The sequence below is a fragment of the Alexandromys fortis genome, unplaced genomic scaffold (assembly GCF_014885135.2).
Source record: "Alexandromys fortis isolate MF-2015 unplaced genomic scaffold, M_Fortis_MF-2015_v1.1 scaffold_7, whole genome shotgun sequence".
Taxonomy (NCBI): domain Eukaryota; kingdom Metazoa; phylum Chordata; class Mammalia; order Rodentia; family Cricetidae; genus Alexandromys; species Alexandromys fortis.
In genome coordinates, this window is record NW_026067920.1 from 23440786 (window position 1) to 23458919 (window position 18134).

The 18134-nt window shown below is 40.9% G+C and overlaps 1 protein-coding gene across 1 annotated transcript; it reads left to right on the plus strand.

Annotated features, from left to right (window-relative positions):
* The first annotated feature begins 9308 nt into the window (after window positions 1-9308).
* Window positions 9309-9832, plus strand: LOC126500815 (ubiquitin-40S ribosomal protein S27a-like). The gene has a single exon (XM_050141022.1). It carries the CDS (start codon window positions 9341-9343, stop codon window positions 9809-9811), a length of 471 nt encoding a protein of 156 aa, XP_049996979.1. The 5' UTR covers window positions 9309-9340; the 3' UTR covers window positions 9812-9832.
* The last annotated feature ends 8302 nt before the right edge of the window (window positions 9833-18134 follow it).

Genomic DNA, 18134 nt, shown 5'->3' on the forward strand with positions numbered 1-18134 from the left:
TTCTGTAGCTTTGAGGCCAGCCTGATCTACAGAGAAAAATTCCAGAATAGCCAGGGCTACTCAGAGAGCCTCTGTCTCAAAATAAATAAATACAAATTTTTTAAATTATACATATGTATGTATATATATTTTAAAAAGTTATATACATACATATATGTATGCATTTTTAATATACATATAACATTTTTAACATCCAAAATAGTGAGAGAGATGGCTCAGTAAGTAAAGAGGCTTGCTGAGCAGGCCTGGAGACCAGCATGCAAATGTGCCCTCCGCAGGAGGTGGTGGCAGCACCTCCTCCTCACACTCATAATAACAATAAGGCTTTAAAAATTAAATATCAACTTAGAATCACTCCGGCCTTCCGTGTTGTCCTGTGTGTAAGATGTTCTCCCCACCCTAGAGAAGAATGACATCACTGCCCTGGAGAAAGGAAGCTGAGGTGGGAGGGGTCCTGCACAGATGGGGGGAAGGGGTTCTGCACAGATGAGGGAAGAAGAGTTCTGCACAGATGGGGGAGGGGTTCTGCACAGATGGGGGAGGGGTCCTGCATAGACAAGGGGGAAGGGGTTCTGCACAGATGAGGGGGGGTCCTGCGCAGACAAGGGGGAGGGGGTTCTGCACAGATGGAGGGGTTCTGCACAGATAGGGGATGGGTTCTACAGACAAGCCTTGGCAAGCTGCCCTGGCCTTCCGCTGTCCTGCCCCAGCACTCGTCCCCTGTTTATTTACTTTTGGTAAAGACATTGCATAAATGACCTACAAAACGTTTCTTTTGGTATTCAGGGTTTTTTTTTCTTTCTTTCTTCTTCTTCTTTTTTTTTTTTTTTTTTTTTTTTTTGATTTTTGTGTCACATGAAATTTGTATTATACTCTTCTCCTGTTAATCTGTGTCACCTCTGTTTAATCTTAGACCCAGCAGGAACACTCAAAGGGATGAAGTGGAATTTTTCCATCTTGCAGTTTCTGGCAACAAAGAAGGGATCCTGAAAGGCTGAGACCTCTTGTTGCCTAAACTGTCCCTGGAGAGGGCGAATGCATGCCTGCTCACCTCAGATAGGATGCCAGTGGTACCAAAGGATTCCACCTAACTCTGGTGAACCAATGAGTGAGTTCATGGGCTTCTTATAGGAGCATGGGGGAGTGTGAGTGACTCCCAGATGGCCACGCTGCTGAAATCTGACCCCAGCATGGACGACATCCCCACAGCTGTATAGATGGAGCCCCCTGTCCAGCAACCTTTTCACACTCTCCGTACTCTGTCACCTTCCCATATCACATCCAGCTGGAGCAGAGTTGCACACTTCTGTGAGGAAAGCATAGAGGAGATGGCTGGGGTCTCAGGTAAGGATCTGATGGGGCCATCCCCTCCTCTGTGGGAAAGTTAGCAGACATGATTTGAGGGTCTCTCTGGGCTAACCTCAACTTCTATAGGATAGTAATGGCTGTTAGCTGTGAGAACCTTACGTACCCCACATCTTCAGGTGGAAAACCTCACAAACTCCAAAGCAGATGGGGCAAGACATGGTGACTCATATCTGTCATCTCAATATGGAGGCTTGAGGCAGGAGGACTATTACAAATTTGAAGCCAGCAAGGACTACAGTGAGTCCAGCCTCTAAAAAGTGAGACACGGCTCAATAGCAGAAGCCAAACACAGCAAAAAGCCAAGCTGGTAGAAATTCTTACCACTGCGAGCTGTCCCAGGTCTCTTTTTCATGCCCACTGAAAAAGAAAGATGTCATAATGAGCTTCAGCTGTCAGCTTGACACACCTGGGAAAAGGGAGCCTCAGCAGACAGAGATTGCCTTCATGAGACTGACCCGTGGACAGGGCTGTGAGGGGGCTTCTCTCACTAACTGGTAGCAGATGGGCACCCACATTCTCTGTTCAGCCATGCTGTACAGCAACAGCCAACCTCACACCTCACTGTTGTTGCCTGTAGATCTGGTGAGACTTGTGGGATTTCTTGGGGGGATTAGTTTTTAAAAAACTTTTCACTCCATATTAAGAATGGAAAACAATATAATGATTCAGGGAATTAGGTCTTCAATGGATAGTTTGAAAATGGAACAATTAAATGAAGGGATAATCAGTTTATCTGAGATTAACATAATGTCAATTATAACCATTATCAGTTTTGTAATTCATGTTTTATCCTTTAAAAAGTTATTTGGTATTGGTGCCAAATATAAAAAAATTGACTGGTAAGATAAAATTCTTAGAAAGACTTACTAATGAAACTAAGAAAAGTTTTCACGCAGAGACAGAGTCATTTAGAGCAGAACTTACTGCAACATGCATTATGAAATTGAAGAGGAGCAACCCAAGGTTATTAGAAAACCAACCTTAATTTATCCAGTTACCATTCAAAAACAACCACCAAGTGATAGACAACCCCAAGGCTATTCAGAAGTTAACTGGAATCCTATAGAAATTTTAGATTTAAAGAGAATTAAGGAAGCAATAGTTATCCATGGTATGCATTCACCTTTGTAAGTAGATGCTAAATTCATGGGCTACTCGGCACATAATTATTCCACAAGACTGGAAAGATTTGGTTACATCAGTATTGGAAGCTGGCCCTCAGTTACAATGGAAAACATGGTGGAGAGATGAAGCTAGGGTCATAGAACAAGGAAGTAGGGCCAGAGGTATGGAAATTTTCCAAGAATTGTCTCCATTTGGCCCAGTCTGCCGATTTGCAAAGACAGATTACATTTTTTGTGATCACACCATGGTTCTATGCCATACTGCAGCTTTGAAATCTTGGGACAAGATTCAAGAATCAGGAAAGAGGACTGAGTCATTCACTAAAATTATACAAAACTCCAAAGAAGCCTACAATGATTTTTTTTTTACAAAGATTGACCTCAGCTGTAAATAGAGTGACATTAGACACAGATATTAGACAAATCTTAAATGAAACTTTGGCTTTTAAAAATGTTAATCCAAAAATGCTAACCCAGGATGTAAAATGGCAATTAGGCACTTAAAGGCAACAGGACCAGTAGAGGAAAGGATCAGAAACACAGTTGATATTGGATCTCATGTTTATGATACTTGGATAGGAGAAGTGATTTCTGAAAATTTTAAGAAAAATCAAAAGGTTAGATATTTTAATTATGGTAAACCATGTCATCTGGAAAGGCTAGACATTTCTAAGAACAACATTTTTTTTCTAGAGAGAAACCAAACAAAAGGCTCCAGCCTTCTGGAATATGCAGAAGGTGTGGCAAAGGTTGACATTGTACCAATAAATGCAGATCAACACAGGACAGGCAAGGTACCCCTTTGTCATCAGAAAATGCCTCAGGGGGCCCATTGCAAGCCCCCATATGAAATTTCATTCAATCATTCCCTGTCAGCATTGAGGCAACTCCTCCACAGAGCAATAAAAGACTTAATGCCTTGTGGGAGCCCACAGAAGTTTCACCTTGACTAAAGGTTGGAGAGTTCAGGCTTACTCTTGCTCCTTCAAGTCTACTGACAAGAGATTTGATTGAATTAAGATTTGACCACTAACAGGATATCCTGACCTAGGGTGTGGTTACTTGGTGTTTGGGGTATTAAAATGGCCCACAGAGGTGGATCTGTTCTACCTTGACCAAATGCCAGAGAGTTAAGGCATATTCTTTCTCCTTCAAGGATATAACAGGAGGTTTGACCCAGGGAGTGGCTGCCTACAGGATACTTGACCTAAGGTGCAGTCGCTGCATGCAAGTCCTGACTAAACAAATAGAATACTTAACTCAGAGTATACTTGCTTGATGCTTCAGGTAGTAAAGAGGTAATTGCTCTATTTGTTCTATGTATCATGTTAAAGCAATATTTTGCCTTCTCCCCCATTTATGAATTGGGGTGTATAAACATATGAAAAATAACAATGGGAAAATTAAGTATTCACTAGTTTGCCCTCCAGGTTCTATTCTGTGTCTCTGTCTATTTATTTTATATTTCTGTTCTGTCTGCGGCATTTCAAGTCCACAAGCTCCTGCCCTGAAATGTGTGAACCCTGTTGAGGTTGGACCATGATATTGCCTGTTGTGAAAAACCATATGCTCTGGATGACAGAACAGCTTCATTTGATAAAATAAAATTTTCAGGAGAGACCAAAAAAAAAAAGTATTTGGCAAACTTCTATAAATGATCAAAGACTGAAGTTAAAAATACAAATAAATGGTATTGAAATTAAGGGTTTGTGTCAGAGTCCAACTTCAAGAAAAATACCACTTACCAGGGTAGGAGCATGGGGATTAGAAAAATAAGGAAAGAGAATAAAGACATAGTGAAAATAACAAAACAGAAGCATAGGCTAGTACTGGGAGGGAATTCCAGTGAATACAGACATCACCCATGTTTAATTTACATTTTCTTAAAATACCCCCAACCTCAAAAGATAGGTGTAAGATAAAAAAAAAATTGCATTAACATGATACAAGGAAATGAACAGTTGAGGTTGTGGGCTACATTCTCAGTTAAACATTGTGTTGCTAGAACAAGACAAGTAACACTCATACCCTAGACCAAAACATTCTGTAGCCAAACCACTCCCTGGATGGAATCCATTGTTATCTCCCTAAGGGAGTAAGAACTTAGTTTAATCCTTAGACTTCTGTTTTGAGGTAGAAACAGATAAACTTCTCTATGCCTCATATACAATTAGCCACACCTGTTGGCAATAACCTTGAGTGAGCAGAACTCGATGACCTAAATCTAGGTGGGACCTTTCTTTGAGGTAGATACAGACAATAACCTTGAAGAAACAGAAGTAAATTTCAACTCTCTGACCTTTAGTCAGGGTGAAGTAACAACAATTTGGAGCAAGCTGAAACTTTCTGATCTTCAGACAAGGTGGAAATAGGGTCTCCACAGGTTTGGTAGACACAGGGACAGATGTAATAATAATTGTACCAAAATCTTGGCATCCAGAGTGACCTCTTCAAGTGATAAATGTCCATCTTCTAGGAATTGGAACTTTATCTCAGGAAGAAAAGCTGACATAGAAATGAGCTTGTGGGGACGCGATCTGTCGCAGCGATGAAATACTCAGACTAACACTCCCCCAATTTCAGGAACAAACCATTAACTAACGTATGTTTCTGAGAAAAATACTAAAAGATACTATGAAGAACAGTCACTGACCACCCAGATTGTACAAGAACAGGGCAAAGCAACTGCTGATCTTTCCAAGGTACGGACAGCCCTACCTTTAAAATGGTTAACTGGATGAAACAATAGCCTCTGAATCAAGAAAAGTACAAGCTTTAAAACAGTTGGTACAAGAGCAGTTAAATGTTCAACATATTGATAAATTGACCAGTCCTTGGAATTCTCCTATATTTGTCATTAAAAAGAAATCTGGGAAATGGAGGAAGATAACAGATTTAAGAGCTATTAATAAAGTGATTCTGCCAATGGGCACTTTACAGTCTGGAATTACCTTGTCTTCTCTATTACCTAAAGGATAGTCTATTATAGTGATTGATTTAAAAGACTGCTTTTTTTTTTACTGGACCTTTAAAGGAACAGGATAGATAAAAACTTGCCTTCACAGTGTCTACTTATAATAATTCCCAGCCTGTTAAAAGACATTATTGGAAAATTCTTCCACAAGGGATGTTAAATAGCCCTACCTTGTGTCAATATTTTGTACAAAAGCCATTGGGAAGAATTCATAAGCAGTTTTCTTAATTTATAATTTACTACTGTATGGATGATACCTTACTAACTGTTTCAGATGCAGAAACATTAGAGAAAAATTTTAAAGATGTAAAGAAAAATTTGCCTTGTTGGGGATTAAATATTGCTCTTGAAAAAATACAAAGAGGAGATTCTATTAATTTACTAGAATATAAGATAGGTATACAAAAAAACAACCATAAAAGGTACAAATCAAGAGAGATCAATTAAAAACTCTTAATAATTTTCAAAAATTGCTGGGAGATATTAACCAGTCATTGCCAACAATTGGGTTGATAATTCAAGAACTAAATAATTTATTTCAAACCTTACAATGTGATAAGGACTTAAGTACTCCAATAAAATTATCAGCTGAAACTGGGAAAATATTTGGCTTTGGTAGAAAATAAATTACAGAATTCACGTGGGATTGTTTGAATCCATAGCTTGATTATGTTCTGATTATTTTACCTTCTACACACTCTTCTATGGGAATTATTATGCAGAGAGAAGATAATAAAATGGATGTTTTTACCACGCAAACAGAGTAAAAAATTAAAGACCTATATAGAAAAGGTTTCTAATTGATTCTAGAAGGAAATTTAAGACTTCACCAATTAGCAGGACTAGATCCAGCAGAAATTGTGGTACCTTTTACTAATGCTGAGATTTCCTCATTATGAACAGAAATGAACCTTGGCAAAGAGCTTGCAATAATATTTTGGGAGAGATTAACAACAGAAATCACAAAAGCAAGAGAGTTCGGTTTATAAAGAGAACTAATTGGATCCTTCCTCACATTGTGGGGGAACACAAATTTCCGGAGCCCCTGCATTCTATACTGATACAAACAAATCAGGAAAGGCAGGATTTAAGTCAGGAAATTTAGGTAAGGTGGCTCAAAGCCCTTATGATTCTGTTCAAAAGTAATAATCATATGCTATTCTCATGGTATCATTAGATTTTCTAGAAACTCTTAATATAGTTACTGACACTCAATATTCAGAAAGAACTGATTCACATATTGAAACCACTGAACTTATTTCAGATGATTCAGAATTAACCCTGTTACTTATTCAATTACAAAAAATAATCAAAAATAGAAATCATCCTTTGTATATAGCACATATCAGATCCCAAACAGGTCTACCAGGTCCTCTGGCATGAGGTAATGATAAAATTGATCAGCTATTGGTAATAAATGTGCTAGAAGCCTCAGAATTCCATTTAAAAAACACCTTGTCAATGGTAACAGTTTGAAGAAATATTTTTCTGTCATTTGGCAATAAGTCAAAGAAATTTTTAAAAATATCCTACTTGTTTTTTGTATAACCAGACTCTACTGCCTGCAACAGGTAAACCAAAGGTTACTCAAAGAAATGAAATCTGGCAAATGGATATGTCTGAATTTAATTTTGCAGAATCCAGAAAATTAAAATATGCACACTATACCATAGATGCATATTCAGGATTTCAAAGGGTAACTGCTTTGAGTTCTGAAAAGACTAATTCTACAATTACATATTTGTTAAAAGTTATGGTCTTCATGAGGATACCTGTACAAATTAAGACAGGCAATGCTCCAACACATGTCTCTAGTAAAACAAACCTTTTTTCCATATTATGACATAAAGTACACAATTCTATAGGGTGCGCAGCTATAGGAAGAACAATTTAAAAGATATGCTAACAAACAGAAAAGGGTAATGAACCCCCTAGAGAGAGAATTTACAATGCTTTATTAACTTTAAATTTTTAAAATGCCAATGTAAAAGTAACTACATCTGCAGAGAGACATTGGATAGTAGAAAAACCTGCTGAAATATATCAAGATGTATTACTTTCAGGATGTGTTGACCTCAGAATGGAAACCAAGATATGTGTTATGTTGAGGACGAGGTTTTGCTTCTGTTTCCACAGAAGAAGAAAAGCTATGGATACCATCAAAATCGATAAGGTTTAGACTTGAACAGGAGAGACCTCTTGGTTAGAAGAGGTGATAGTTCATCAAACAGAATGGCCATTCAATCTAAACTTATAAGACTAACAAATGCCTTTCATTTGATAAGATATAATCTTCCAAAATAGAAAATCCCCAAAGTTAAGGTTGGGACAGGGTTTTGTTTTTGTCTTCTCAGAAGAATAAATGCATCCAACTAAGAAATCTAAAACCTTCTAGACAAATAAGATATCTGAAGAAAAAAGAATCATTCAGAAAAAAAAAAGTCCAAAGAAAAAAGAGTAAATTGGCCTAATGATATAGCATAGCACATTTTCAACAGGATAAATTCTATAAATCTTCCCAAAAGTCTCTTTCTCTACAGACATATAAGGCACATAGTCTTTGTAGTCCCAGTTCAATTAACAATTAATGCTGACTTTGATGTTGGACTGTGGTGCTTTCTTCCTTTAAACCCAAATACACTTGTTAAAGGCAAAACCAAAATCTCTGCCTTGTGTCATAAGAACCACCTGGTGTGGGACAGAATAAAAACCAAAATTAAGGGGCTATTATATTGCCACTAATCTCATAATCCTTGGGGTTTATTTTGACCCTTTAAGCTTTTCTTAAGATATAAATATTATCTCAAAATTTATAAGATTATATATTAAGCTTTTTATCATGATATTAATGGTCATATAGAGTATTAATTCTAGAAAAAAGTCTCATCTAGCTTCCTGTACATGATTTCAGGCTTGAGTCTCTATCAGGTAGTGAGGAATTAAGTGTGTGTACTCCAGAGGTACATAGAAAACTCTGGTCCTTTAACCTCTCTGAGATCTGGTGCATATGACATTTAAAATGTTTAAGTTTTCTACAGTGAACTGTGACCATTCCTAGTAGTGACTTTTAAAGTCTCCAAAAGGATGTTGAGGCCCCACAACAGCAGTTCCATCCGGATTGTGGTACTGTCGCTAAGCTGACAAACACCACCCAAAAACCAACTTTAGACTACAAACTGTTCAGGACAATTTCAAGGCAGCTATCTGAGATGGTCCAGCCTCATGCCCTACTCCATCCAGGACTTGAGAAAAATTCTACACTTTCCTATTACACAGAGGCTGGACAACAAATGGTACAGCTAGCTCTCCCAGAACTTGAGCGTTATCTCAATTTTCTAAGGATCCCCTAAAGATGCTGCCATCCCTAGACATCAGGAACCAATATAAAAGACATGACACCCACATACCCAAGAGCTGGGGTGAATGGCTTTTGGTCATTCAATGGGTTATGGATACTTGTCATCATTTTGGGGGATTAGTTATAAGTTGTTAGTTAATGATCAGGATTAGTTAATGATCAGGATAAAAGCTGAATAAAGGAGACTAGATTTGGGGATCTCATTCTGAAAAGAAAAAGGGGGATATAGAAATGATAGGATAAAAGCATAGATTATGGAATTTACTTTTAAACTAAAAACATAACTACTAGTCTTAAATATTTTGCATTGTTAGGAATTTTATATATTGATACAAATTTAAGGTTGTTGGAACACGCTGTACATATGTTTCTACTCTTGTTTAAAGTATTTTACATATGCAGCTCATTTGACAATGTAATGTAAGTTTCTAGTCCTTGAAAGTTATTATTATGAGCTGATTAAGATAACAAAGATGTGCTTTCTGATCCGCCATCTGTGGTGGCAGCGCTGCCAGGATGCAGATTTTCGTGAAGACCCTTACGGGGAAAACCATCACGCTCGAGGTTGAACCCTCGGACACTATAGAAAATGTCAAGGCCAAGATCCAGGATAAGGAAGGAATTCCTCCTGATCAGCAGAGGCTGATCTTCGCTGGCAAGCAGCTGGAAGATGGCCGTACTTTGTCTGACTACAACATCCAAAAGGAGTCCACCCTTCATTTGGTGTTGAGACTTCGTGGTGGTGCTAAGAAAAGGAAGAAGAAGTCTTACACCACCCCCAAGAAGAACAAGCATAAGAGGAAGAAGGTGAAGCTGGCTGTACTCAAGTACTATAAGGTGGATGAAAATGGCAAAATTAGCCGTCTTCGTCGGGAGTGTACTTCTGATGAATGTGGTGCTGGAGTTTTCATGGCCAGCCACTTTGACAGACATTATTGTGGCAAGTGCTGTCTGACTTACTGCTTCAACAAGCCGGAAGACAAGTAGTTGTGCATGAATAAATAAAAAGACAGGAATTGAAAAAAAAAAGATAATAAAGATGTGCAGGTTAGTAGTCACCTATAACAATCAAACTTGTAGTCATGTTAGGTATGCTTTCAAGGTCAAACAGATCTATTTAGAAAGAAAATGTTTTCAGGTCTTAAAAATTGTTTGGTTTTGGTAATACAAGTTAACATAAAAAATAAATTAGGTACAAAAATTTGGACTCAACAAGTTGGATAGATAATAGAGTATTTTCTCTGAATTTGCCAAAGGCAAATGGACTGGGCATTGTAAATGTAATTCTTCCCTGATAATTGTTCATATTATGTATAGTTTTTCTGTGTCAGAGTTCAAACCTTCCCTTTTATTTAGACAAAAAGGGGAAGTTGTGTGAAATTTTGATAGCATTTTGACACGCCCAAACAAAATAAGGTTTGTTTTGAATCAGAGGGCAGAGCTGGCTACTAGCTAACCAAAATTAACCATAGAGATTTTGGAGGCGTGAGGACAGATAGACACAGAAAGTAGTAGTAGGGTGAGATGTGGAGAGAGTCTTGGCACTTTTAGATCAAGGAACGAGAGAGAGAGAGAGAGAGGAGGTCACTGGTCACTTCTCCTCTGCTTCTCTGATCATTCAGGCTCTTACCCTAACATATGACTCCTGCGTTTTTACTGATAAAGAGTAATTAGATAAACAATTCACCCATAGGCTTGTATGTTTGAACGTTGGAGCCCCAGTTGTCAGGACAGTTTGCTAAGGATTAAGAGAAGTGGCCTCATTGGAGGATGTGTGTTACTGGGGATGAGCTTTGAGGTTTTAAAAGTCTCTGTTTACACAAAAGTTTAAGCTGGTATACCTGCAACTTCTTATTACAAAGGGAAAGACAATGTTTGGGTCTATTTATAAACATGGCCGATGTGGCACTGGAAAAGGTAGCTTCTGAAAAGTAACGTAGGGCTGGAGAGATGGCTTAGAGGTTAAGAGAACTGACTGCTGTTCCGGAGGTCCTGAGTTCAATTCCCAGCAACCACGTGATGGGTCACACCCATCTGTATCTGTAATGAGATCTGGTGCCCAGAACACTATATACATAATAAATAAATTTAAAAAAGAAAAAAGAAAAAAAGTAAAGTATGTAGTTAAGATTATTAAACACAAAAATAAAAACACTGTTTCAAAAATTTTTAAATCATACGTGTATATGCTTGTGTTTATGCACTCGGTGTGTGTGTGTGTGTGTGTGTGTGTGTGTGTGTGTGTGTGTGTGTTGCACAGGCCAGAGAGAGCTTCTGAGGTCCTGCTGAATCACTCTCCACCGTGTTCTTTTGAGGTGGGGTAGGATTTGAACTCAAGTCCTCTAGTTTTCCAACAAGTGTTCTTGCATGTTGAGCTGTCTCCTCAGCCCCTAAAACAAAATGCAGTATTGCCTTTCTGATGTCAGATTAAATGTGCGATTTCACGTAGGGCCCATGGAGGATCTCAAAGGACTTGCTCTCCTTCTAAAGAAAGGGAAGGCAAACTGGGTATGCTTGTTTGAGCTGTTAAATTTGCATAGGAAGCATTGACAAGTGAAGGTGACATTTAACCTTCTCTATGTTATATTTCAATACATATCATAAATATAAACATTCCAGAAGTTTGTGGAATTCCTGAACAGTTACATGTTTAATATTTAATTAGGCAAATTTCTTTCTTTCTTTTTTTTTCCTGGAGAACGAAAAGTGCATTTTAATCAGAGTCATCACGAAAAAAAATCAGGCCTTTCGTCCCAGCACAAAACCGTTCCAAGATGGGATAAACTCGCGTTACGACCCCGGGAATCAATTAGTCAAATTTCTAGTTATTATTTTAACATATTCTATACCATAGAAGACGAGCAAAATCTGCTTTTAATTGAATTGTTGCTATAATAAACTCCCAGAGATCTTTAACTAAAATGCTCTAGCTTCATTCTGTTGCTCTGATAAACATCATGGCTAAAAACAACTTAAGGAAGAAAGGATTTATTTGGCTTATAATTCGGGTCACAATTCATTATTGAGGGAAGTCAAGATAGGAAGCTGGAGAGAAGAACCAGGGAGGAATGATGCTTGCTGGCTTGTTCCCTGGCTTCCTTGGAGGCTCATGTTTAGCCAGCTTCCCTGTACATCCCATGAGCACCTACCTAGGGATGACCCCACCCACAGTGGACTGGGTCCTCCCCCATCAATCACTAATTAAGAAAATGTCCTACAGCTGGATCTTATGGGGGCATTTTCTAAATTGAGGTTCCCTCCTTTCAGATAACTCTAGTTTGTGTCACGTTGACATAAAACTATCCAGCACAGAAGGTAATTTAAGAATTCACCTAAGTCATATGGATTTTGACACATCTATCCCTGAACATGTCTTATCCTTTCTCTGAGTGGCTCTCTTTCTAAACCCCATGGTGGTTAAATCTACATTAAATATTCTTCCTAATAAACACCTCTGATTCACACTGGCCACAGAGCCCCAGCTTCTGAGATCTCTGAGGAGAACCTCTCAGGCTGCCACAGGTCATCAGCAAAACTGTATCTCTGGTTCAATACGCATGCTGTCCACATCAAGTGTGGTGTGGGGCACACACCAGCAGTCTGAGCACTTGGGAGACTGAGGTATGAAGAGCACCTCTTGTTGAGGCCAGCCTGGACTGCAGAGTGAGGTGTGGGGGGGGGGAGATCCTTAAACCTGGAAAACAAGAGGATACAATTAGTGATGTTTTAAACAAAATGTTGAGAAGCTGTGTTTTTATTTTCTTTTGCAGTTCTCATGATAGAGCCATCTAAGTAGTTATTCTACCATTATTGTTATTATTATTACAATTATTAATCAAGGGGCTGGAGAGATGGCTCAGCAGTTACGATCACTTGTTCATGCAAAAGACCTGAATTCAATTCCCAGCAACCACATGGCGCCTCACAACCATCTCCAGCTCTAGTTCTAGGGGACCTGATGCCCTCTTCTGACCCCTGCAGGAACCAGGCATGCATTGTGCACAGACATACATGTGAGTAAAACATCAATATACAGAAAATAAATTAAATCTAAAAAATAAATTAACTAAAAAACCCAATGACCTGTGATGATTAATTAAAAATCAACTAAATCCCATTTTATTAATTCTTATATTGAATTGGTAGCCTTGGTAAACTACTTTTTCATTAAACATTCCAGACATTCTTAATCCAATGATTTTTTTTAAATTTTGAGACAGGATCTCCCTGTATAGCCCAGGTGGGCCTCTGTTCAGCCTCCTTAGTGCTGGGATTAGAGGTCTAGGCCACCAGATCTGGAAGGTGTGTAGTGATATTTTATTTGTATTTTAATAAATAAAGCTTGCCTGAAGATCAGAGTGTAAAACAACCACATTGATCAGTCATACAGACCAGGCAGCAGTGGCTCACACCTTAGTTCCAGTAGCCACACTAGTTGTCGTAGAAACCAGGTTGTAGTGGTGCACATCTTTAGTCCCAGCCCTAGAAAGGAATATAAAATGGGGAGACAGCTCTCAGGCTCAGTCTCATTCTGGGGACTCCTGGAGGCAGGATCGCCATTTCGAACTGAGGTAGAGGTAACAGCCAGTAGCTGGCTGCTTTGCTTTTCTGACCTTCAGGCCTAACCCCAATATCTGTCTCTGGCTTTTTTATTATTCGTACTACAAAGATGTGTGCTTTAAGTACTAGAAAACTATACCTCAAAGTCTTTTCTCACAATTTCTTCAGTGAAAGAAAAACAACCCCAGACTGTATTTAATGGCAGATGCTTCCAAGAGGAACTGCAGTTAGAGGGGGTGTTTGTGATGAAAGACCTAAAACAGCCTCAGGTTCATGGTTAGTCTTGCTAACAAGACCAGCTACTGTCAAGTTCTAGTCAATGTTCTGTTGCTCCGAGGGAACACCATGACCGCAACAATTGCTATAAAGGAGAGCATTTAACTGGGGCTTACAGTTCAGTGGTGCAGTCCATTATCAGCACGGTGGGAAGCATGGCAGATGCAGACAGACGTGGTACTGGAGGAGCTGAGAATTCTACACGCTCCCACAGGCATCAGGAAGAGAGACACTGGGCCTGGCTTGGGCTTTTGAAACCTCAAAGCCTGCCCCTAGTGACACACTTCCTCCAACAAGACCACACCTCCTAATCTTTTCAGAATGCCACACTCCCTATGCGTTCAGATATAGGGCCCTCTGAAGCCACTCCTGTTCAAATCATCACGTTTTACTCCCTGGTCCCCATAGGCTTATAGCTGCATCATACTGCAAAAATGCATTCAGTCCAACTTCAAAGGTCCCCATAGTCTATAAGTCTCAACACTGTTTAATATTCCAAAGTTCAAAGTCTCTTTTGAGAGTCATTGCAATCTCTTAATAACCTTCTTGTAAAAAACAAAAAGCAAATCACACATGTCCAACAGAATAAACATTACTGCTCCAAAAGGAGGGAAAGGGAGCATGGTAGGGACTTACTAGACTAGTTAGTGCAAGATCAAAAAGTAGCTGGGAAACTCCTCCTATCCTCTCAAATAGTGCCACTCCCTGAGCAGCTAAATGTAGGAGCCCATGGAGCCATTCTTATTCAAACCACCACGGTCATCTAAGACAAGAAACCTCCACTGAAGAATTGTCTAGATCCCTTGGACCATGAGGTATTGTCTCGATCACTAACTGATGCAGGAGCCCCGTCCACTGGGGTGGCACCATCCCTAGGTAGGCTCTCATGGGCTGTAAGAGAAAACCAGCTCAGCATGAGAGTCTGAGCACGCCTGCCCTGCTCAGGCTCCTGTCCTGACTTCCTTCAGGGATGAGCAGCAAGGTGGAAGAAACCCTTTTCTCCCCAACTTGCTTTTTCGTCATGGTGTTTCATTGCAGCAAGAGAAACCCTAAGACATCATGTTTATTTGGTTTTTTAAAATTTTTAAAAGGGGAATTGGGCAGAAATGAGACAACATTTCACTATATACCCTAAGCAGGTGTTTAATGTGCGTGCCATCTTCCTATCTTCATCCTCCCAATAGGGATTGCAGGTAAAGAATTCCCCCATAGTAATGGCCATGCAAAGTCACACGGTCATCAAAAGTCTGTGACTTCATAGTTGCTGGCAGGGCCCAAGGGTTTTGGTGCAGATCATATGCTCTGAACTTACGTCCTACCAAATGGCTTGGGTCTGGAAATCTGAGTGGGGAGTCAAGGGAATGAAGAAATATAGACATGTACACAGAAAAGCTGGGTCAGCAACTAGGCCCTCTGAATGTAGGTGACAGTTGTGTGGCTTGGGCAGTTTGTGGGGCCACTAGCAGTGGAACCAGTATTTATCCCTAGTTTATGAACTGATTCTTTGGAGTCCATTCCCTATGGAGAGATACCTTGTTCAGCCTAGATATAGGGAGGAGGGCCTTGATTCTGCCTCAAGTGATAGGCTAGTCTTTATTGTCTCCCCATGGGAGTCCTCACCCTCTCTGAGGAGTGGATGGGGGTGGGGTGGAGAGAAGGTGAGGGACTGGGAGAACAGGAGGGAAAGGGAACTGGGGTTGATATGTAAAATATGATTATTTTAAAAACAAAAAAGAGATTTTTTTTAACCACAAAAAGGAAAGAAGGAAGGAAGGAAGGAAGGAAGGAAGGGAGGGAGGAAGAAAGAAAGAAAGAAAGAAAGAAAGAAAGAAGAAGAAAGAAAGAAGAAAGAAAGAAGAAAGAAAGAGAAAGAAAAGCTGGGTGAGGTGGGTTGTGGACACGATCCACTGCAATGACCTGGTATGTTTATTAGGTATTGCCCAGGGGGAGGGGTCGTGTGTGAACACTCTAGCTATAAAGGTCTGGGAGGAGGAGCTGCTGTTGGGAGAGTTTTAGCTCACACTGGGCAATTGTTGGTAAACACTTGTAACTGGACCCGAGGAAGGCTTTACCAGTCTAAGCCTGACCCATAGGGGGAAGGCTCTGCCAACTTCACACAGTTCTGAAGCAACGGGTCCCTGGCATGGCCAGGCTCATTCACTCTGGGCTTCCTTCACTCCCTCAATGTCCTGTTCCTGCCTCAGTGTAGGACACAGCTGGGGAAATTGTTCATCAAGAGTACCCCCAAATTCTTGATGGTTCTCCGGGGTATAGGGCATAAACCTTCACTGAATTGGCTCAGCCTGGCAGTGTGGTGCTGCCAGTCCTACAAAACAGACAGAGATGTGGTTCCCATAGCAACTGAACAAGATGAGAGATCTAGGAGGATGGTGCTGAGGGAGAAGTCAGTGAACCCACTCTAGACTAAGGCTGGGGTCTGAAGAATGCCTGCTGCTGCCTTCTCCAGTGGAGGTCAGAGGGACTCGGGAGTGACCTGTTTCACAGAGGTGTCCCCTGAGCCAGGCGCTTCAGCAGTCTGAAGTCCCGTCATGGGGATGGATGCTTCAGGTCCTGTTTTTTCAGCTGACTAGACTTCAACAAAAGTGTGAGCAAAGGGTACAGGTTCCTGAGTGTCGTGTGTACTTTCCACCAAGGAAGATGCCCACAGAAAGACCCTAGAGACGGTCTGGCTTTTGGAAAAGCGGAACTTGTATACAAGATTGCCACTTATTCTGGTATTAGAAATAGGTGTGTTCAGACTCATCCTGGCAAAGGAAAGTTTGTATAGGTTGCTCATCCTGCCCAAATAAGGAATAAATGTTTATGTTATGTCCTGACGCCAAAAGCTACCTACAACCAGCTCCTTGCGGCCCAGGCGCACCACCCACAGAAGCTTCTGTACTCTGGTAAGGATTTGGACAGAGCCCACAGCTGTGGCACAGAGAGATGACCTGGTTCCTCACATTCACCTAGAGCAGAAGTTGGGCTTGGAATTGCTGCGTCACCTGTAACACCCATAGGGTTGACTAGCCTCCAGGGCTGCTCTGCTCCCACCCTCAGGCCATAGTTCACTCTACGCTGTGACTTCTGTCCCCTGGGAGCTCCTATAGGGTAGTGACTCTGCCCTGCTCCCCAGCCCCATGTTCCAGAGGTTCTGATACATAGCCCGCAATACAAACATTGCTCTCTCCACCTCTTGGGCGAAGTTTCTGGACAAGTAGCGTATTAAGCCCTAAATGATTTGTAATGTTCCACTTTTTTCTTTGATCCACTACTTATCTAAACCACGTTATTTAGCTTCTAGGTATTTGGAGTTGTATTCCAGAGACCTTTCTCTTATTTCTAACTTAGTTCTAGTTCTCCGCCAGAGGAAACGCCTTGACTTGTGTCCTGGTTTGCTTTCTGTTGCTGTGATAAGCACCAAAAGCGCCTTAGGGAGGAAAGGGTGTGTTTGGTTTAGATATTCTAATCCCAGCCCTTCACCTGGGACCCTAAGGCAGGAACTACCACAGAGGCCTTGGAGGGGAGCAGTTTACTGGCTTGCTTGTCCTAACTTGTTCAGCCCAGGACTGCCTGCCCCGGGGTGGCAGTGCTCACGGTGGCCTAGACCTTCTCACAGGGTTGTCTAGGCTAATCAGATGGAGGCATTGTCTCAGCTGAAGCTTCCCCTTCAAAGATGATCGAGATTATGTCAAAAAGACAAAAGCCAGCAGCACAGTTTGCTTCCCTGAAAATTTGTCATTTTTTTTTTCCTTTGAGACAACGCCTTACTCTGTAGGCCTGGTTAGCCTGAAAGTCGCTATGTAGCCCAGGCTAGTAACCTCTGACTCCCAGCGATCCTCCTGCCTCAGCCTCCTGATGGTTGAAATGGTACCAAACCCTTTAACCCCCACTGCTCACCTTTAAGAGGTTTCAGCCATGGTTAGGATGTTAGATGTTTCCTTAGCTGTAATAAAACACCACAACCAAAGCAACCCAGAGGAGAGCAAGCTTGTTTCTCTTACAGTTCCGGAAGGAGAGCCCATCACGGCAGGGGAGGCTCAGCAGCAGAGGGATCACATCTTCACCCATGAAGCAGAGAGTGGATTGGAGTGATGTAAGACTGACTGCTGTGACATTTGTCCTCTAAAGCCTCCTGAAGGCTCCATAGCATCTCCCGAAGAGTGCCACCAAACTGGGGAGCCTCTGGGGACATTTCTCATTTAAACCTCCACGGTTTAGTTGTAGCTCACTTGGGAGAGTCCTTGCCTAGCATATAGGAAGCCTTGAGTTTGACCCCAGCTCTATGTAGACTGGAAACAAAACAGACTTTTAAAATGATTGAAATTTGTGTTCTAGTGTAGACGACAGCTGGGAAGGAAGCCCACCTAATGGGAGAGAATGCACTCCTCATGCGATGGAAGATCTGGGAAAGAGTCAGTTCTCACTGTGAATCAATCCACGTGCTGGAATTTGGGTTTTACACAGCAGCCCG

Coding starts and splice junctions, on each gene's coding strand:
- LOC126500815 (XM_050141022.1), top strand. CDS start 9,341: ATGCAGATTTTCGTGAAGACCCTTACGGGGAAAACCATCACGCTCGAG.